Source organism: Rhamphochromis sp. 'chilingali', assembly GCF_963969265.1.
Source record: "Rhamphochromis sp. 'chilingali' genome assembly, chromosome: 3".
In the NCBI taxonomy this organism is placed as follows: Eukaryota; Metazoa; Chordata; class Actinopteri; order Cichliformes; family Cichlidae; genus Rhamphochromis; species Rhamphochromis sp. 'chilingali'.
The window spans coordinates 13,015,522-13,038,546 of record NC_137931.1 but is presented as its reverse complement, the minus strand read 5'-3'; the positions used below and the strand labels follow the sequence as shown (position 1 = coordinate 13,038,546).

Sequence of the window (23,025 nt, the reverse complement as noted above, 5' to 3'; positions counted from 1 at the left end):
TAATGGTACAACTGCACACTTGAGGTTTCAGCTGTGTAGTGGCAGGCATACTGGTACTACGGGATAGATGTAGGCAAGTGTATCTTTGATTTTTTTTCACTTGCTCAATCCATAAAATATGATATTTGTTCAGTGCTCTTGTGGAATGAGAAAGAGAAGCTGTAACTTTGGACTGTAGCTAGCAACACTGTGAGATGGTAGTACTTCTTCTGCTCTGGTGCAAGGTGGTTCACGTGTAGCTTCATGGAGCTCAACGAAGCAGAACAAGGACTACTACCGCCAGCTGCCATCTGAGTGTGAGATAGTCACCAAGTGGCACAAGTTGCTCCTAGAAGGATTTTGACTAAAGTCCTAACGCTTTTGTTTTAAATTTGGGGTCTCCAGCTTAAGTATCATGGTCCTGGGTCATTTTGACCCAGCATTCTTTGTTTCCTTGTGTTTCTGTATCATGTTAAGTTCAATGTTTTACGGCTTAATTACCACAAAACGGAAAGGATAGTAGTTTCAAGATTACATTCTCTTTCTTTTGTTCTCCACATACTCCAAACACTGTTTATTCGTTTGCAGCAAAAACCAGCTCAAATATGGTTGGTCAATTATGATATTTCTTTAGAAATCGACACAAACGTGCCATTAAAGCTGCCATCTGTAGTATGAGCAGTGGTATTCAGCCAGGACAAGCAAGGCAAGTAGAGCTTGCCTTTCTGTAAAAGTCCCCACATGGAACTGACTGAGGAAAATTGCTCAGCTATCTCTGACAATAAATAGCTTCAGCTTCAATGACAAGCTCAGGTCCTACAACAACACATTCTTGAGGCTTCAGGGACCAGCTTCCGGCTCATTTAATTATTAATGGGGAGCACCCGAGTCTTTGCAAATGACTTCCTGTTCCTCCAGTTTTGTGAGGGTCTTTGCATTTCCACGTAAATCTTTTCTAAATTTACTTTCATAAAACACAACCATGGCAAAATGCAGAACATGTAGGAACGTTCCTGACCAGTAGCCAGATAGATGAGGCCATATTTAGATTATATTTGCACAGTCACAATGCTTAAATACTGTATTTTTGGACCCATTTATCAAGGTACTTGTCTTGATACTTTAACCTGTAACAAATGCACTGGCATTTACAGAGAAATGTTAAAGCTGCTGGAAATGCTACTCAGAGCACAGAGTATCCCCTACCATTGGAAAGCAAGGGTACATAGGTAACAGACGCAAGTCTGCTTCTATGAATACATCCACTCAAAAAGGTTATGCTAATGACTACCAATGGAGCCAAAGGCCATTACACAGCTATGCAAACAATGATAGCATTGAAGCTACAGCCAACAGTTGTTATTTATATTAGCCAGCAAAGCTAAGAGAGGTTACATAAAGATAACTTAAATGCAGCAACATCAGGAACACAAATGAATATTAGCGACAGTTTAAATGTCATGTTATGTAGTTAACAGAGAAAACGCCTACGCTTGCTAATTTTCATTGAGAGAAAAGGTCTGAGATACTCTTAAAAGCCATAGCCAGTTATATTATTTGTATATTGGCTTAAATATCTACTGAACTAATCCAAAATGACTCAGGGTTGCTTTACTCAGAAGATGGTAATTGCTGCTTGTCTGTCACATGTAAACACCACTTTTTCCCGCGCCATGATGCATTTAACACGCCATTTTTCATCACGTCAGACAGATTGGCAATAGGACAACGAGGCCTGGCACAGCACCACCAGTATGTTTCGTGTGAAGGGAAAGGCCAGAGCATTTGTCTGATTTGGACGAGCCGAGGTATGCTGGGAGGAGCAGATGTACAGAGAGCAGCTCGGTGACACCAGGAAGAATCCAAACGGAAAGCTTTGCCATGCCAAGCTATTGGGCCGAACATAATATATTCACCCCAGAAACAGAGCCCTGACTTCAGGCCGAATAACACAGAGATTCATTAGACTTGTTTCAAATTTCATTTGGTACGTCTTTCCAATAGGAGAGCAAAAGATAGAAACTTCTAGCTTATGTGACAGATGTATGAAGTTATAGTGTGCATATGTTAAATGTTCCTCACAACAAGAGTCCAAACACTGTCCATGGTCACTCCAGTTAAACCAGACTTACCTGAGCAAGCCAGTAGGGTAATTTACCAATTGTGTTTATTACCATTAAGCATGAGTACTGGAACCAGTATTAAATAGGCACACACAGACACCTAGACAAAAAGGTACAGCTATTGATATTTATGCAATGTTAATATATGCGATACCAACATAGCTGACATTTTAAAATTCCTAAGTGTCACTGGTAATGACACTTAGGGTCAAGGGATTATTCTTGATGTTGCCATGTTTCTCTGTGCTCTACTGTCATGGCTGACAGAGCAAAATGTTCAAAGGTTTGTGCTCACTTTACTGTATTTAATGAAAAATGGAGCTCAGTGTGATATTCCGCATGTAAAAGGTTAGATGCTCTGTAAAAACCCTGACACATATACAAATCTGACTTTAAACTAAATTTGAATCAGTGCAGTGTAGTTGGCTTCTTTAGGTCTGATGCTGATGAGATTTGCCAAACTGTTAAAGCAACTGTTTCAACCTCGAGTCAAGATGAGACTGTTTTGATGAAGTTAGGATACAGTTAACATTCCTTTTTTAAAGGAATGTTAACTGTTTGTTATCCTTTGTTTTTTGGTTTTGTTTTGGGTTTTTTTTTTCAGAAAACCAACAGCCCCAGCTTACACAAAGCCGGTGGACTATGTAATCAGACTCTATGCATAAAAATTGCCACTTTCCATATATCATTAGATTTGGAAGAGGCAGTAGCTATACCCTCTCTGTTGAGCAACAACACCTGCAGGTAAGAACCATAACAAATTCAGTTTGTTTGGGTTTTTTGGACATTTTCTGGAATGCACTAAAGGTTACGACATCCGATTTCTGAGGAATCTCGATCACAGCACTAGCGAGTTGGATCATAGCATGAGCTGAGAAAGTTAAATTGCAATACTTTGAGAACTTTAGGGGGATTATCCCAGCCCTTGACCCTGGAGGAACATTAATAAACACCAGCACATCTGCTTAGTAGGAAATGAAAAACATCAGTGACTATAACCACCATCATGTCTTTATTTTATAGTAAAATGTGGAGAGTAGCATCGATAGGAGTATTTATCAAGTGAGGAAGTAATATCTGTCACTATAATTACTATAGTTAAACGTGAGGCTTCACTATAATTAAATGTGAGATTGTGATTCAAAAACCTTCATCAGGCTGTGTGTTGGTGTGAATAATGCTTTGACATGTCGTTGTGTGCATTAAATGTGCTGCCAGGTAAGCTGGATGAGTAATGGCACACCTAGGGAAACATTTCTGCCGGCCTCCATCCTTCTTATTACTGATGCACTTGCAAAAACAAACCCTGCAGCAATAAACATAGTGAAATTCATTCTGTTATAAACAATAGTGTCAAACTAGGCAATGATGTGGTTACACAATCACCTGGGACATTTCATTAAGCTCGTGAGCATTAAAAAGAAGTGAAGTGATGACCTGGAGGACTGAGAACCTTCACAGACATATTAAAAAGAAGTGATTACACAGAAACATAAGCCCAAAGCATTTATCAGCAACCCCTGTTCTTTCCTATCATCCACAACCAAAAGCTCAATCCAGCCAGGCAGTGGGCTCCATCTGACTGACCGTAGCAAAGAGCAGGGAAGCACATGGTGACCTACCATCCTGGAGAGGACGAAGAAAAGCAACATACCGAGGCTGCCGGGCCAAGCACAGAGCACAAGAGCTTTATATGTTTCCCAACCATGAAAGAAATCCACAATAGCTTGATAGCTACGTGGTAACAGCAGATCGTTCCAACCAGTTCCATGGATCAGTTTTGGAAAGGCGGAAGAGTAAAGCTCATATCCAATCATATTCATTTCTAACAGCCTTTTTATTCAGGTTTAAAACTGACGCTGGCTGGTCAAGTGAGATGACATGACTGAAAAACTCTGCTTTCCCTGTCAGCTGCTCAATCCCTCATAACGTTATGTTCACTTGATGGGAAGCTTTCATTGCACTTGCAGTGACCTAACATTTTCTACTAGCATGATCATAAATGGTAAATAAAATGGTAAATGGCCTGTATTTGTATAGCGCTTTACTTAGTCCCTAAGGACCCCAAAGCGCTTTACACGTTCAGTCATCCACACATTCACACACTGGTGATGGCAAGCTGCATTGTAGCCACAGCTGCCCTGGGGCGCACTGACAGAGGCGAGGCTGCCGAACACTGGCGCCACCGGGCCCTCTGACCACCACCAGCAGGCAACGGGTGAAGTGTCTTGCCCAAGGACACAACGACCGAGACTGTCCGAGCTGTTGAATTGAAACATTGAATGAGTTGAAAGAAAACAGCAGCGCTACTGACAGTTCAGCCTATCCTTAACAACTCACTTGAGTATCAGTGTCATAAATCAGAAGTGAGCTTGTCTAACTTTTCAACTTGTATCAGACTCCTTTCATTAAGTTTTAAAGCTTCTTCCATAGTAAATAAAGCTGGACGATTCTCACTTGGCATTGACACCTGAGGTAAACGGTGGACTGACTCTGGGGCAGATCCAGGCCAAACAGCAGCAGAAACACGCCAGCTGGCGCTATGGAGTATGACATGTTTATAATGTTTTGATCTCTCTTGGATAACTAAAACATGTTTGTCCTGTAGCAGCCACTGTAGCTAGGGTTATGCACTTGAAGTGTGAGATGTAAGATAACCGAAGCCAGTTGACTGCAATCTACTGAAATATAATTGAAACATTTTACACACTGAAAACTAAAACAGAAGACTTAATAAAGCAGGAACACAATGTCCACTTTAAAGTTGCTTGAAGAAATGAGCTTGAAAGAAATTATAGTTAGGAAGCAAAACAGGGAATTCAATATACTTGTACTAAAGGGATTTCTACCAATCAGAACCATATATTTCAAATGTAATTCACAAATCCACTTTCTCATTCACTTATTCAATTTAAGGTTACAGGGTGCCGAGTCTAACACAGCTTTCATACAGTGAAACGTATTTTACATCCTAAACAAGCTGCCAGTTCAATGCAAGGCCAATCCAGAGACACAGACAATCATTCATGCTTACAGTCACACCTATGGCCAATTTAGAATCACCAATTAATCTAACAAGCATGTTTTTGGACTGTGGGATGAACCTGGAGTACCCACAGAGAACCCATGCAGTCACACGAAGAACATCTCCACACAAAAGGCCCCAGCCGGCTGATGATGTGAACCCAGGACTTTCTTGCTATGTGGGAAATCAGCTACGAGTGGTTCTAAGTACTCCCCCACTAATTCAATCTTCCTAAAAATACACTTTTACCTGTTGATGAATTCAGTTCATATAGTAGCACAGGATTTTTAAAAATCTAAATATAACCCTGAAGATGTTTTTAAACACCCGCAGAGAGAAAGAAATACCTGAAATCTTTCAGCAACTGGCTGTGTACAAAAAGGCTTGGACTCACTGATTAGATGCTTCTCAACATGTGGGTTTCTTAAAATTATCCTGACCATTAAAAGCAACTAAGTGGCCCAAATCAGCTTTCAGGAGTTACAGTATTAAAACCACATGCATTAAGATGGCATGGGTCATTTATGGGTGGTAAAGGAGGAAACGCTGTTTCCCAGTAAACTCATTACGAATTGTATCAAGCCAAACACAGGAAGCACAGAGGATCCCAGTGCTCGGCTATCTAATCAAGGACTTGAAATGGACTGTGATGGGATATTGGACGCCGGTCAGCAGACTGCTACAGCAGTGTGAAAATCAATCGATCATATAAGGGAACAAAACAAACTGGACAGGAATCTGTTCCCTGGAACGACAGGCTGATGTATTACAAATAAATCTATGGATGGGGCTCAGACCACTTTACCCCAAACAAATCACAGAGTTTACAGGAGGATAGGTCCCATGCAAATGTACTTCAAGTCTGGGCAATGAAAGCAGCACAAACAAGCAATAATAATGACTTAATATAATAATGCAGATGTTGAAATTTATTTCCTCCAAGCAGCTCAGATGACACTGCTGAGTTAAATGTTTTAAGCAGAGCCTGATTACTGGCAGTAATTTGGAAAGGAAGACGTTTTGCGTAGGGACCTGAATTTTTTCCACATTCTGCATGCACTTGAAATACATGAAATAAACAAAAGCAGTTTAATGCGTGTCAGAAAAGGGGGGGAAGCAGAAATTTGACACCCTATGCTACCAGCGCACTTGTTTCTCTTCTCGCTCTGGCTCCTTCTTCACGTTCCTAATCTCCAGGAGCTCTACTGTATCCTGTTGTTTCTCTGGGCATTAGAGAACAATCAATTCCAATCTCAGGTTTCTAATGAAGCCTCCCATTGAGCCATACAGGTCTATTAATGGCATGAATAACTTATTGATGGCTCTTCTGGACCTGTGCTATTACAGTATTATGCTCCAATGCAGCCGTATTGACGTTAAAGCTCCCGAACATTTTTTTTTAAAAATAGAGCCGATGCTGCACCTGTTCAGGAGGCAGACAAGTGGAACTATTCCATCCAATTTAAAGAAGATGTGGAAACAGAGGCCAACAGCCTAAAATAACTGTCTTGAATTTTGCTATGCTTCACACTTAAACATGTACATGTATCTGGCCTTTTACACTTAAAGTGACACATTTACAGCACTAAAATAACCAACCATACCCAACCTTAAACCTGGAGAGCGATATCAGTAAGATGGAGATGGGGGGCACTATCAAGAGAATCAGGTCAAATGATTTTCTTCAGCTCTTACATACCACGCACCAGGAAACGATCTGTTTCATATGCATTTGCACTTCTGCAAATACTCCGTGGTCTAAGCAAGGAAGCTGCTTTAATAAGGGTGTGTATAATGCCAAGTACAGGCCCACCACTTGTGAGCACTAAGTGCCCCAGACTACTTGCAAATCACAGCAGTCTCACAGAGATTCATACTCCAGAGGTCAAACACTGATTGATGACATGCACTGTCAGGTATGTCCCAGAAATGTTCAGCTCTGGAAGCATGTGTCAAACTATTTTGTGACTGATTGAGACATGGCATCCTGGCCTTGCTGAAGAGCACATTTGGCGACAAAGATTCTGTAGTAAAGGTAGAAAGATTGCTCTTGTTTGCTAAAATCAGAGCAGCCATGTCAGCGAGTCGACTACTCACCGTAAGCCGTCATGGTTCCAACATACGGACCATCCATGACACTTTGGTTCTCCTCAGCCAGTGCTTTGATGTAGCGCTTGCTAAGGTCGAGGATCTGCTGACGCAGCACGGCACTGTTCTCGTGGCTGGCTCGCTGCTGGATGGTGAAATGCAGCAGCATCATGCCCCAGATGAAGCCGAAGCTGACCAGGAAGAAGCCCAGCTTCTGAGAGGACAGTTTCCACAGGAAAGGTGTAGCCATGCTGACAGGACAGAGACTTGGAAGAGCTGGACTGACTTTGACTGGACAGGGGGAAAGATAAAGAGTTGGGCAAGAGGAATCAGGAGGGCAGGCGAGGCATATCTGTGTCAGTTGGAGCGACTCCGGCAGTTTTTGGAGGGTGGCATGCAGCTCGTCACCGTCATGATTTCCTTCTTTGATCCATCCTCACCGCTCAGTAACATCTCAGGGGGCAGAGTCCAACCTGCTGCAGAAAACACAAACAGAGAGGAAGGAGAGATCAGGAGTTAGGTAGTTGCTTTGCTAAACTCAGATAACAAGGGAGTTGCCTTCCCTACCCCAATCCCACATGACCATGATTAATTTAAAACACTGATAACCAAGAGAGGTTTGGCAGTTTGAGATATAACTTACAGTAAACTGAGGTGGGGTCCTATTACAAGCATGCACAACATACACACACTCAGCCACATGCCCATATGTAACTAGCATGGAAATACTTCACTGTAAGTGAAGATGCAAAGTTTACCAAAGTAAACAACAAAACTACTTCAATCACCCTCACCCAGATAAACATGAAGATTTTAAAAAAGCCAACAAAGGCAAAGTAGCTAAAGTGTTAGCTAAACCTATCCCGAGCTCAGAGCCAGCAGCCTCAGTATGAGCCTCGGTATTAGCAGCGAAAAGATTAAAGCAGATAATGAGCAAAACTGTGGAGATGAAAACGAGAAAATGGCCAATGTCCTGTTATTTGTTAAAGTTAAAAACTTAGTGAAAAATGATGCAACAACACAACATTTGTTTTTTTGTGCACCGCAACTCCTATTCAGTTAAATATTTGTAGTTGATTCAAGTAACAGACCACTTCAGTTGTTTCAGTAACGTCCTGGAGTTTTGAGGTAACTATGAAGTTTAAGGCATGCAATTTAGTTGAACAAATTCTTGAAAATGAGTAACTGGGTGGAGGTGCTTAATGTTAGTGAAGCGTACTTCTCCTCCACTATTAGTTTGAGAAGATCAACCTGTTTCTAACTGCAGCAGGCCACACACAACGGAGCCGGAGCACACCCAGCTGAAGGCTGCTGTGCTCAGTGTGTGGAGGCTCATTTAACGTGGCATGGTAACACACCAAATTCGACTAGTAAAAAAAAAAAAAAACAACAACAGAAAAAAAAGGAAAAAAGAAGACAAAGAAATGACTTTAATGCTTCTGCGACTCTTGAAACAGAAGCAGTCTTGTTTAATCCAGATAGTATCGTGTGTGACTGATGTTGCTGTGTGAATGTTTAAGCAAAAGGGTGTATACTGTCCCTGAAATAAAAACATTTGAATAGCTTACAATTTATCTTCCTCGCTGACAGGTGAGAACACAAACAGAATTTTAAACCCTTTCACTTTTTGTCATTGCACTCTCATGTTCGCAACACGTTTAGAGAGGGGCTCAGACTTGGTCTGCGTGTGGGGTCGGACAGCAGTACGTGAGTTTGAGGCGTACAGGTAAACACAGTAAGGCGAGACAAGCTGAGCTACAATTAATTCATCAGTTAATACGGGGCCTTGGTTTCACTAACATTTAAATTATTAATCAACCAGTTGTTTAATAATTGTCTACAACTTCCAACAGTCTGAGACAGTCTTGCCTTTTCAGCAGCTGTTTGTGGTGCTGTACTAAATGAACTACACTTTTTTTTTTAAGCTCAGTTGTTGATATTCGTTTAAAAAAAAAAAAAAGAAAGAAAAAAGTCTACTATTCAGAATAAATTCACACCTGAGTTTGGGGGACACAGACTTTGAATCTTTTCAAGTCACAGGAAAAGAGAGTTTTTAGAACTATTTCTTCTCGTTTTAAGTTTTTAGAGCATGCCCGATGAAGAATATCAAAAGCCCATCACTGAAATCCAGTCAGCAGAAGTTGTACACATGTGGCATCGTACCTTGATGAATAGCTGGAATGCAGGTTTGCACATAGCACGTGTAATCTGTCCAGTCAGCAGCCTGTATATGCTTCTTGCATCAAACCGCCCTTCTGCTGTGCTTGTAGTATCGCTCATTTTGTGAGATTTAAATCGCATGGAACCTCCGAGCTAAGCAGGTTACAAGACTGTTATCCCGATATAAGACATTTATCAGCCCGACAATGATATATATCACAAAAATTTTACATTTTCTGTCAAATCTGTAAATCTCGGGCAACTCAACTTGCGTGACGTGTTTTCCTGGGCGTCGTGTACCTGGAGTCTAGTTTTGAGCGATGCTTAAAACTATACATTTTAAGATGCAAGTTGTAATGGCTGCCATTTTCTTTGCGATTATTTATTACGCGGCGTGCTGCTGGGAAAAGCCTGTTTTAACGTTTGAGTCTAAGGTTTATTTGGAGCACCTGACGACTCTTCTTTGCTTCTCATCCGTAAACTCTCTCCACACTCTTTCACGTGATTCTTGTGTATGTGGTAGAACAGGTTTGCTGTGTTTGAGTCTGATATGGGGTCCAGTTTCCTGCATAATTTCCATAGTACAATCTTCTGGTCCGTGTCAGACTTTTCATAACCAAACCATGTCCATGCTACAGAGGGAGCCCCTCATTTAGGAATAAGGTCCTGGATTTGTTTTGACTGGTCTTTCTGTTTGCCATCATCTCAGTTTATTTTAAAAAATCTCAACAGGATCTTCAGCTTTATTGTGAAAGGTTTATGTGGAAAATAAACAAGCGGATGACGGAGCCACACGCTGGTTTTACTGTCGTTGTTGCTAACGACAATGCATAAAAACAGTCACTTGACCATCAGTAGTGTAGATATTTTAAATATAAGAGAAAGGGAGAACTTTAAGAAATAATATAGCCACTAAAGCGACCATCAAAACCATGAAAAAATATTGCCGTGAACAGTTTATTTTGCGACACCATGAAACAAACGAAAGCGTAAGATGAAACGATAGACGTTTTCATATCGTCATCCGATATATATCGTTATATTGAATAGCTCTACACCGAAGCCATATGCTGAGTTATATTAAAGAAAAGATAACAGAATGGAGCCATAACAAGAATAACAGGTCACCTTTAACCTGCAACTCCCGCGCTAATCTTAGCAGAATATACTTGATGAGAGTACTGAATACCCCGATTATTATTTACAGCAACAGGAAATAACGTTTATCAGAAACACACATCATTAATATTAATCTATGCTGGTGCCTGTGTGTGCTGTAAACAAGCAGCTACCAGATATCTTATTAACCAGCATTTGCGTGCATGCCTGACCACATGAATGAAACCGAAACAAACATCCCTTTTCTGATTATAACGCATTGTTCTGTTCTCTGCCGTGCGATCAGCTTCTTGTAGAGAAAACCTCACCAGGCTAATCAGCATAAACATTCAACTCTAATTTGCTGCACTCCCTGGCTTTATAGCTAGCTGAACATAACTGCGCCATTATCAGCAAATTTGGCTTTAACCATCAAGCTTTTGCCCATAATGTAAAATGAGGCTGCCCTGCAGCACTTTTTGGAGCTGTTAAATAGTTCAACAAGTATTAACTGACGACCTCTAGGCAATTTCTGCTAAGCTAAATAAATGCCTCTGGCTTTAAGCATTATGCCACAGCAACAACAACATAAAAAAAAAACCAAACAAAACAAGCAAACAAAAAAAAAACTTTACAGCACGCAGTCAAGCCAAAAGAAAAAAGATGTGATGTCATCTGCATTCAGCCGCTGCTGCTGTAAACGAGGGTAAGTGTGAGGAGAGGATTTCTGCAGCCTTGCTTCTGAACTGCGTCTTTCTTAGACCCTTTTAGAGCAGCTCTAACCAGGTCAAAACCACAGCCGCTTGCATGAATGCAACACTTTGAAAAACCCCAATACTCTTAACTACAACACCACATGCTCCTGCCTATATCAGAATTACTGAATTTGTTGAACATTTACAGAGGAATATTCGTCCTGGATCTAAAGCACAGCAAAGTTGGATACGCCAGCAATTAAGTTCCGAAAGGAAATCATCAGCACCTTCCCAAGAAACACAAAAGGCAGCCACACAAAGGCTCTTTTCACCTTCCATCCATCAGCTTCATAAATAGGTCAGAGACAGCTGCGAGCAGCTTCCAGCAGGGCTGGAATCTCACTGCAGGTTATGACACACCATAAATGTTCAGTCATTTAGGACGAAGGCCTGTTTTTGCTTTTTGCGTGCACAGAAATGGTTTTATACATTTGTACAAATATGACATTGTCAGAAATTAAGCCAATTCTGTATTCTGTCTTTCGGACATTTACTAGTCCAATTTGCTTTGTGATGTGTGCATAACGGGAACAACAATAAAAAAAAGGCAAGAAAGAAAAATCTCGGTACTTCACTGTGAATTCATAAGACAAGCCTTTGGCAGCAGCGCTGGCAAATCTGCAGTGCTGATAACATCGGATGTCTCTCGCTGCTCGGGACTCTGTTGGAGGAGGGCACGAAAAAAGGCTGGCAGTGCTCTCTAGTTGGGCGCTGACAAGCATGGGAAGCTTTGGGGCTGTTTATCAGAAAGGAATGCTGCTCAGACAACCCCGTGGTACATCGCTGTAAGATGCACGAGCCAAAACCTACACAGAACACTGACTCAACCGCTTCGGTTTCTGAAAACACACATAGTCCCAGTTGGTGCCAGCTCTCTCGTCTGACCTGATTTCCTGCATCTATCCATCTTATTTAACTCTGAAATCCATAACCCCTTTGTTAGGAGGCTTTCTGATGTCCTGTGATCCCTAGAGAAAGGAGCAATGCAACCATTCAGCCCCCAGTGGTGCATATATTGCCTCTCAGTTGCCTTCTGGTTTCTAATTCAGGATCTTAATTAGTCTGGCAGGGAGCCCCCTGGCTCTCACCAGCAACAGCCCACTGAAACTCGGTGTGATGACAGCCGGCTACGGTAGCAGAAAATATGATCCGTGGCAACTTGAGATGATGACATAACTACCTGCTGAATGGCCATTTCATTGTTGGAAGAAATGGCAGTGCATCAAACTCTGAAGGTTCAAGAGGCGACGGTAAAGATAAAAACAACTGAATCATTCAGTTCTGACAGAAATCAGTGTCCTCCCAGAGCAGTGGCAAAGTTCTTTATCCTGCTGGGACAAAAGCAGTGAAATTTAAGCTTCAGCTGTTGAGCTTAAAGCAGTGTGGATTAACCCTATGTGCTCCAGGTAGACCTGGCACTGATATTAGACTTTCAAATGCAGTTTCTGTGGTGGCATTTCTGCATAGCTGCAACAATAGCAGCAAGTTTCACATCGACAGAGAGGGTGAACTGTAACAGCTAAGAGTATGATGGTGCCGATGACAGAAAACAAGCATCCAAGGCAAACTTCTAGTTGTCTAGCTGGAATTAAAACTTTGTGTTAAAAGGATGAGGACTAAAACTCACATTTCCATAAAAATAGGATTTCCCACGATAGAAAGAGGCCTTTTTTGGCCGCTCCCTTGAGGGAGGAGTATTTCTTCCCAGTCTCAAACCCAGGACCATTTACGCATTAGGCAAACATAAATATAGATTGTGTTTTATCATTTCTGTCCCCTTACTTGATAAGGTTTCTGCTTTCTGTCTGAAGATTAACAGTGTTAACATCAACTGGAACTGCTGTTTGGCATCTTTCCCCCAGAAAGTGTTCTTCGTCAGAGCCACATTTACATACTTTAAATATGTTTGAAACGAGTCTAGCTATGCATCAAATGCTGCCCAGGTCAGTATTCAGTCTGTGTGTGCAGCGCTTCTTCCCCAATTCCATAGTAGTGCAACTGTTATAAAAACAATTAGATCGCTGTAAATATGCGGGGAATTTCCAACTACATCTGAAGGCATGCATTGAATTCTGTCCAATAGCCTTAAGGCCACTGCTGAAATTCAAGTCGTGAGGAAAGATTATAATCTAAAAAAAGACAGTGATCAACAACAACAACAACACTGGCAAACACAGACCATGAGGTTTTTCTTTGAGGGAGACGTCTTAAGGGTGTGTGTGTGTGTGTGTTTTACTGTCAGAGTAAAAACCGTAAATAAAAGATAGGTGTAGCCACTGTTACCTTACCCAGTGGTTTCAAAACTCCGGATCTTGAAGTTTCAATGTTAGCATTATGTCAACTGTCATGTTTTTTTGAGGCCATAGCCATATTTAGAGATGCTCGGCAGTTCCCAGCTAATGTTAGCAAGCTTAATTAGTAATGTGCATATACAGCAAGTGCTAAGTAACAGAGGAATAGAACCTGGACCGCATGTATCTTGGACACACTTCAAACCAGAGTTGTTATAGTTTAGCATTTTGTTATTCAATTGTATTTTGGGATTCATTTTCAATATTTGTCTTAATTCAATTTAGTTACAGTTCATTTTCAGAATGTTTTTTTCTTGTTTCAGCTTTTCAGAAAATCTTTTTGTTCTAGTTCACTATAATAACCCTGCTTCAATGGCCCCGAACTTAAACCTTACAAGTATCAAAAAGAATGAGAAAATTATTAACTGCAAATAGAAATTAGAAATATTTTTATAGTAGTCTGTGCACATGTTAAATGATACACATGGTTAAAATCGGGAACTTTAACATGGAAGTTGAATGGGGATACACGTGGTCCTACAGTTATTAACATCTATGAGATGATTTTTTAGCCCCAGAGGTTGCTGCTTGCATCGTTTTAGTTTAAAAACAAAAAATGACAGACAGAATTTAATTTCCCTTTAAAAACTACATTATGAATGTAAAATTTCATGTGCTAGCTACAGTATATAACAGACTCAGCAAACTGAAGACACACTCAGTTACAAAATATGAAACTGTGTCAATTTTGGAGTCACCACTAGTGGCGCTATCTGCGATTAAGTACCTTCATCATGTATAGCCTGTCCAGCTCTTACAAATGTCTGTTCAGATTAACCAAAGCCCTTATGGTTGCTCTAGGCAGTGTTGGGGAGTAACGGAATACATGTACCGCCGTTACGTATTTAAAATACAAAATATGAGTAACTGTATTCCGTTACAGTTACCGTTTAAAAAGGTGGTATTCAGAATACAGTTACTTTGTTGAAATAAATGGAATACACTGCGGTACTTTCCTGTTTCATTTTGTCGCGGGTCAGGACTGTTTGGGTTTTGTTTGACAGCTACGTTCTGTTGTTCCAGGCGGCAGCGTTACGGTTGCCATGGTTACAGGGCGACGCTCTCTCTCTCTCTGCGACTGTGTGTTTCCTGGGTGAGAGAGCACCTTTTCGTTGTTGTTGTTGTTGTTGTTGTTGTGCTAAGCTAACAGGCAGAATGCTACAAGCATAGCTCTAAAGAATGTAGCATCATGGGCAGTGTAGTCCGTGCTGCAGGGAGAATGCACTGCCATACACGTTATGCGTCTGTGAGCGCGAGGAGGGAGAAAAAGGCGAGTGGAAAGGTACGAGTTGTCATCGAGGAAAAACGGGAGCTGGAAGCATGTAGATATAATAATAACCACTTCAGCCAAGAAGAGAGCCTGACGAGCCCAGTTGTAAGTAAGCTATTAAGACTCGACTGTACACCGTGTTCGTGTTTTCCTCCGAAAACAATAAGTTCCGTTGGAGCAGCCTTTCAACGCCTCTCTCTGTCTCTCGCAAGAAAAGTTGACCCACACAACAAAGTAAAGCTATTTTTCGGCTACGAGCCGACAGGGACCCCGCCGTATTAGTCAGAGGTCCCTTTACTACAGTTCGGAGTCGCGGACCTTCAGTAATAGTAATAAATCACACAGCAATAGTACATTCACGTTGTTGTAAAAAGCATGATAATATATTAAGTAATCCAAAGTATTCAGAATACGTTACTGTCATTGAGTAACGTAACGGAATACGTTACAGAATACACAGGGGCGATCGTGGCTCAAGAGTTGGGAGTTCGCCTTGTAATCGGAAGGTTGCCGGTTCGAGCCCTGGCTCGGACAGTCTCGGTCGTTGTGTCCTTGGGCAAGACACTTCACCCGTTGCCTACTGGTGGTGGTCAAAGGGCCCGGTGGCGCCAGTGTCCGGCAGCCTCGCCTCTGTCAGTGCGCCTCTGTCAGTGGCTGTGGCTACAATGTAGCTTGCCATCACCAGTGTGTGAATGTGTGTGTGAATGGGTGGATGACTGGATATGTAAAGCGCTTTGGGGTCCTTAGGGACTAGTAAAAAGTGCTATATAAATACAGGCCATTTACCATTTACATTTTGGGGCATGTATTCTGTAATCTGTAATGGAATACATTTTAAAAGTAACCTTCCCAACACTGGCTCTAGGTCATAGCAGTATCAAATACAATTGCTTACAATCAGTGCTATCAGTCTAGCCTGGTGCAATCATGGCCAGGAGGTTTATTTTCCCTGCATTCTCTGTAAAGTCACAGGGATTAAGAGTAAAAAAAATTATATCTCATCATTGTCAATCATCTCTGGCTTCACTATCCTTCCACAGGAGTCCCAATCACATAACCTTTGCCCTCATACGATTATGAACAGGACATGCTGCAAAGCGAGATACAGGCTCCATCCATTTCCTCCACATCTGAGATTAGAGCTGAAAATAACTTCCTTTAAAGTGCAGTTTAGGGGATGTTTCATAAAGGTGAAGCAGACTCAGGGAGGTCTAGATTAATTCCACTGCATTGCTTCAGGCCTAAAATAAAGAGAATTCAACTGAACTGAAAAAAAAGCATACACTAAGAGCTTGTTGCATAAGCACAAAAAGTAGTGAAATATGCCCTAGATGTAGCCTCAGCCATCAATTATTGATCAGCTTTGAAAAAGGATCCATTTTCCCCGTGAATATAAATAGGGTCTTGACTTCTCACATCCAGGTGACCGCAGAGCTCTCAGGTGGTGACAACCAACAGCCTTACTTTGTCTGACTTTTGCGATACACATTCTTTTAGGATTAATGCTATCGTCCAAAGACAGAATTAGTGTTCGTGTTTATTATGATTAAGCACCTAAAAACTAACTGAAATTCCAGAAAAACCTGCACACACACAACTTAGCTGAAGCTCTTCTTGTCCCTTTGACTTTCTAGCCTTTCCTTCCTGCAGACGAGCACTGTCAACAAATATGCCAAATTCAATTGTATAACTAAATGTTGAAAGAAAAAAACATTCAATAGTGAAAATGAAACAAATGAGGGAAAGCAGTACTGATGCAAGCAGTGTGGGGTTGTTGAGTTTCCCTTTGAAGACACTGGGGGTAGATTCAACTTGAGAGAAACGTCCTCAATGGCGACTGAAAATGCAAAGCATTTCTACCAGAACACACTACGCAGCTCCATTGTTAGCAACAAACATGTTTGGAATGAAAAAAGAAAACCATTACAAAAGAAATATCGGCTCATGTATCAGAATATCAGCCTTTAAAGGCATGAAATATTTGTATCTGTATCAAGTTTAAAAAGCCTGTATCGGTTGGGCTAGTCGGTCAAATGAATGTATTTAATGCACAGTGCCAGTTGCCAGCCAGGATATTACAAAGCCACAGACCACAACAGGGAACTGCAGCCCTTCTAATGTGTAGGTAAGGTATAAACATGTTTATGCTGAACTATAACTACTTATCAAAGCAGTTATTATGATTTTTGGTTCTCTTGTGGATTATAATGCAATATTTGAATGATCTGACCCTGTGTCTTTGTTTTGTTTTTTGCTTGGGGGGGTGTAGTTATTGCTGACAGCTCTAATGCAGCCAGGAACTGCTGGAACCTAACGTAGCACCAGCCTGAGGGTCACTTCCACCTGCAGTTTCCTTATTTGGTTTCAGCTGGGTGAAAAACACCACGGACCCAGTCATGGAAAAGTAATGAAATATGAACAGCTGCACAACTTTGACCACAAAATAATGAATCTAAACCAAAGTTTTGACTCACGGATGTTGTGAAACGATCCAGTTGAAATAAAAATCCTCCTTCCAGGCCAATCTCTCTCAGCCTAACACAGTCCTATTTCGACTGTCACCTGGCCAAAGGAGACGTGATCCTGATAATATGATCCTGCTACCATGGAGACCACTGTGACTCTGCATCTTAACTGACTCCTTCACATAAGCTCCACCTCTTAATTATTCATATGGGCCCTCCAGAGAAACAGACCATGCTGCGGCTTTGTCACCTTACTGGTGTGAATCCAGCTTGGAACCAGATATCAGCAGCCAATCCTGGGCTTGGGAGTCGGGCGGGAAGTTTATCTAGGCACCCAGATCAATGTTAATGAGATCTCCATTCAGTCACTTTTTTTTCTTTAGAAGAAAAAACCCACCTTCATGAATAAACAAGGATCAGATTTAATAAGACAAAACTTTAACAGGCTTGAGATGGTGACAGTGAGGCCACCATAGAAGTAGAGAGAAAAGAGAAAGTGATTATTTTTCCATATTTGATTGAGCTTCCAGTGGATCTGCTGATAAGATGTGTGAACACAACCATCTCCATTGTTTTATTTTCAGTATTGCTTGAAATATTATTTACCCATACCTACATATACAATAAGATATTAGTCACATATTTACTAGCTAAGTGCAATGAGTAATTTCAGCAATGTAGGCCTATTCTAATCTGCATATTTACACATGAATGAGTGACTAAACTGTAGAAGTGAATAATAAAAATGCTAATTAGATACATTTCTTTTGCTCAGTTTAAATTAGCTGTTTATGCTTTTCATTATCTTCTGATATATTATATTTACATGTAATAAGTTACCGTAGTGAATATTCATATTTACCTTGGAAACTGTTTTAAATAATGAGCTCAGACAGTTTTTTCCTACTCTCTGTAAAGAGTACAATGACAGTGAGAGCAGGTATCCCAACTATGGTCATCTCAAGAACACGTCTTTGGCTGTGTGCACAGAAGCCCCACCTGACCTCCGCCAGGGGTAGCTAGTCATTACGAACGTGGCTTTAGCTTGAGTAGTCCTCTCAAACTGCTGGTCTTCTATAGACACCCCGTTATTTTCAGCCAGATGAAACAACAGTCTGTCAGTAACAACGACCCACACTCTCAGTACTTTATTTTGTTGGTGCTGTAAACAGACGAGTTCCAGGTGTAACATTTTTATCAGCTGACATCATGTTGACCAGACAGAACAGACAAGCACTCTCTGTAAGCAGACAGGCAGCCCGTAGCTACCGGCGAACTGCTCGTCTACCAGCACTACCACCGCTGACCCATCATTTCCCATCCACCCATTTTCTTCCACTTATCCAATTCAGGGGTTGCCAATTTACAATACCAACTTTACCTAATCCATGCATGTCTGTGGATTGTCAGAAGAAGCTGGAGTTCTTACTTATGTCAGCATGTACCGCTCTTCACTCTTTTCCATCTTTACAAATAAGACATATTTGGATTTTTCTGTTAATCAGACAAAACAAGCCATTGGTATCGCCAAAGATGTTGATACCGATGGATACAATTACACAATCTGCTAATATGACACACAATTTGAATTCAATAAAGATACAGACGAAATGCTGAATAACAAGAAAATGTTTGAAAAGAAACACCAGAGTGCCGTTAAGCACCATCGGGTTATCTTTACAGGAAGGGATCGAGCTTGGTGACAGCTCCCTCAGCCATATTTATTCAGAGCTTTGAACAGTGTGCCTGACCTTAAACCTTTATCTCCACACTGAGAAATCTAGGTCCAGCACAGAAGTCTAAATCCAATCAACTGTGATCATAGGCAGCATGGACGGCTGGGAGGACCGTCAGCTGAGACTGAGAATCAGACTGGCCTCCCAAAAGGGAACACAGTGGCTCTCACACAGACTTAAGGAAAAGAAGTAGGTGGTGAGCCACAGATGTGCTTAAAAAGAGGAGGAAAAAAGTCAGAGTAATTAAGATCAGCAGGATGGTAGTAATACGGTGGCAAAACCCAGCAGAAACCCAGTTTGGCTGTTTTATTTATTTACTTTATTTAACGAAGAAGTGAAACTCTTGAGATTAAAAATCTCTTCAGTGGCTTGGCTGACCAAGAGGCTGTCTGTATCCCGAATCCAAAGAGGGGCATGAAAGATGAAGGCTCCGTCTCCCATTCTTCTTCTAAATATCCTAGAAACGACAAATTAACCAGCAGTCTGAGAGTGCTCCCAGTGCACTACTGGGGTGATACAGTAGTATGAAGTCTTTAAGATAAGATGGTGCCTGATTATTCAAGACCTTGTATGTGAGGAAACATGGTCAGGAAACACCTGGGTTACCTTGTTGTGTGTTTTTGCTGCATCATAAACCATAACAGCACCATCTTAGCTGTTGTTGCGATGTCAAAAATGGAGGCTGACCGGGCTAAATCTGGCAACACTTTGTATGCACACACTTTGTGTGCGTACTCTGTGTCTCTAAATATATTTTACAGTCATTGCATATGTTCTTTTAGTAATTGTTCTCTGTGTCCAGCCCCACATCACCAACAACAAAAAAGGTGAAGTCATATCTGCGCTTGGTGGAAACACTGTTGCTGGCCCAAACAAGCCAGCAGCCGACCAATCAACTTGCCCGACAGACTTTTGGCTATAGAGACAGCGGTTACATCGAACCCTAGTATTGTTTAACAATACCTGAAAAAAAAAAACACTAACACCACAAGTACGTGGTAAACACAGCAGCAGAAAGATGATGCCAGAACCCAAACTCGACCTGTGAATACCCAGAACCTGCAGGGCTGACTTTACAGGAACTGCTCTTTGTGGGCCTGAGCCTTTGCAGCTCAGGCACTACAGACCAGGAAGGACAGGTTCAACAGGTTCAACAGGCCACAACATGACCTACATGTATGGTAACCACAGGTGGGGTGCTGAAGCTACACAAAGCTCTTCCTTCTTCCTGTTCGTGATGCATACAAGCTTTTTTGTTGTTGTTAATGATTACAAAAACATGGCACACGAAAACATTAAAGTGAGAAAAACATGGAAACACACACCTTAAATTTTACACATGGGCAAATTATCCTCAGCTGACTTAGCTGTTCTATAAATCAAGTGCAGCATTTAAGGGCAATGTTCCAGCATGACATACATACACTAACACGCCTGTACCGACTTTCACTGACTACATTAAAGCTCTAAACCGTAACACTTCACTTTCCCCAACATAAAACTAATCCTTTTTCTGCTCTTCACTCTTAATGCACAGCCAAATCCTCTAAAACCCTTTAAAGATGTCACAAGTGGCAAAATGTCCCCCCTTCCTCTCATTAAAGCTCCAGCAGTGACATTTATGTTGGCAGACAGGTAAAACCAGATTCTCTGGACCATGGTGCACTACTTTTATAATTCCAGGTTTGACAAAACAGGGGAGGGTTATGAATCAGCAGAGCTTACACCAGCCCTTTCACCACCTGTAAAGAAGTGACTGCACTGTGGGAAAGAACCAGTTCAGAGAGGAAATAGCAAAAAAGCTGATAATATAATATGAAAATGTCATTTAATACAATTGGAAATTAGGGATCGCAAAATTCTGGGCCAATACTAATACAACGAAACAACATAACAATATGACCAACAGCCCATGCCAATTTTCTTTTTCTTTTTTCTATTTTCAGTTTTATTATTGCCGCATTTGTTCCGAGGAAAGGAGATAAGAGACTAGAGAAAGTTGATGAGCTCAGTGACTGGTAAATAACAATTAGCAATGCAAAGTGGCCCCGACCTTTGTAGCCATTGAACTATGCAACAAAGTGCAACAAAGAAATTTATAGACAAGGTTTCTATTAGCACGGTGGTTAGCACTGTTGCCGCACAGCAAGAAGGTCCTGAGTTCAATTCTACCATCAGGCCGGGGTCTTTCTGTGTGGAGTTTGCATGTTCTCCCCGTGTTTGCGTGGGTTCTCTCCGGGTACTCCGGCTTCCTCCCACCGTCCAAAGACATGCAGCTTGTGAGGATAGGTTAATTGGATAATCCAAATTGCCACTAGGTGTGAGTGTGAATGGTTGTCTGTCCCTGTGTGTTAGCCCTGCGACAGACTGGCAACCTGTCCAGGGTGTACCCCGCCTTTCGCCCTATGACAGCTGGGATAGGCTCCAGCGACCCTGAAAAGGATAAGCGGAAGCGAATGGATGGATGGTTTCTATTATTTACAAATAATAATAATTGCTATCGCCATCTGGTGGCCTTCAAATACAATTCAGGCTTAAGGCACTTCCATGCTGGCTTTATTTTTCCAACCTGGAAGTTAGGTCCATCTTTCATACCGTGTTTGTGATTAACTGATGTCAGTCAACCACAGAGCCATCAACCAATATGAATATATGCAGGGTATATTGGTGCAACCTACTACAAATGTATTGCTTTCAAGTCTTACTGAAATATATGGAAATACTTCAATTTTGTCTATTGACAGCTTAACTGAACATTGACCGATGTCAGTCAAAAGGGCCACAAGCAGCCAAAAACGATCCTGGATATTGGTACATCCCTGTTGTAAATCCAATCACTTTCAGAGATCTCTGGCTTTTTGGAAACACTGAAAACCAATGTGACACAACAAATAAATGCTGGCCACTGCCACACATTGTTTGCTTAGATACGGATATCAATTAACAAAGCCAATACTGGCCGATATAACAGTGCAGCCCCATTGGAAATCTGATAACTTTCAGAAATCGCTGGCTTTTACCATACTGATTTTTTTAGCTCAGCGATCAGTAGCCAGAAAGCTGGCACACAGCAGAAACACAGGTGTGTTTGTCCTAAGAGAAACAGGAGCCTTTTAATCACAGAAAAGCCAAGTGTTCTATTTTCCCTGTGTGGTTTCCATCATCACCACAGTGCCTCAATCCCTCCATCTTCAGTCCCTCCTTCCTCACCCCTCTGCTGCTTCTGCTGGCTCTCCACTGGAGCCCACCAGAGCACACCCTCCCCTCACACTTGCACACACGCACTCTCCAACGATTTCTTGCCAGTGAAGCATGCCACTGAAGCAAAGCTCCTTTTCCTCAGGATTTATAATCCCAAAGGCTCCAGCAGCAAAAAAAAGCAACTCAAAGAGCTCTTTATAAAGCCAGAGGGCAGTCAGTGGCTCACCTCTGGATGGACACTACTCCCAGCATTAGCTCACAGCGTACAGTCGAGATCATAAGCAGGAAGGAGGTGAGGTTTTGCTGGGTCGCGTCTAATAATACAGGATTTCCTCCCATTGTGGGGGGAAACCGCCAAACTTTTACCACCACACATGTTTAAAGACATCTTTACATCCTTTGTGTAGACAATACAATCACATTTGGGGCCTGCATGATAATAAAGCAGGATGCATTTCATATGATCAAATCAGTGTGTCATAACCTGATTACATGAGGCTACTAATGGGTGCACGCTGAAATGAGTGGCCTGCTCTGGCGAGCTGAGTGCTTGAGCAATGAGCACACAAAGAATCTCTCACTCTCTGTATGTCCTTGTTACCAGGTATGACCAGCTTTGCCTGCCCTGGTATTTTTTCCAGGCATTTCCTTTCATTTTCAAACACCGGTCCTTTTCCGGGCAGCTGATCAAAAACGCAGGTTCTTCCAGAGAAAACGCCGGGGGGGCCCACGGGGCAAGAATTAACACGATTAACTTCCACAGCCTGCTATATC

The 23,025-nt window shown here is 41.7% G+C and overlaps 1 protein-coding gene across 2 annotated transcripts in view; it reads right to left on the bottom strand.

Moving 5' to 3' along the window:
• The window catches only part of mgat5 (alpha-1,6-mannosylglycoprotein 6-beta-N-acetylglucosaminyltransferase), a 106,309-nt gene that overhangs the window by 82,308 nt on the left and 976 nt on the right, over positions 1-23,025 (bottom strand). Inside the window, exon 2 of one of the 2 annotated variants that reach the window (XM_080876748.1) lies at positions 7,225-7,691. In XM_080876748.1, the coding sequence (XP_080732874.1) occupies positions 7,225-7,465 (241 nt within the window). In that variant the 5' untranslated portion in view covers positions 7,466-7,691. The remainder of the gene's footprint in view (positions 1-7,224; positions 7,692-23,025) is intronic. The other variant, XM_080876749.1, reaches the window with a different exon arrangement.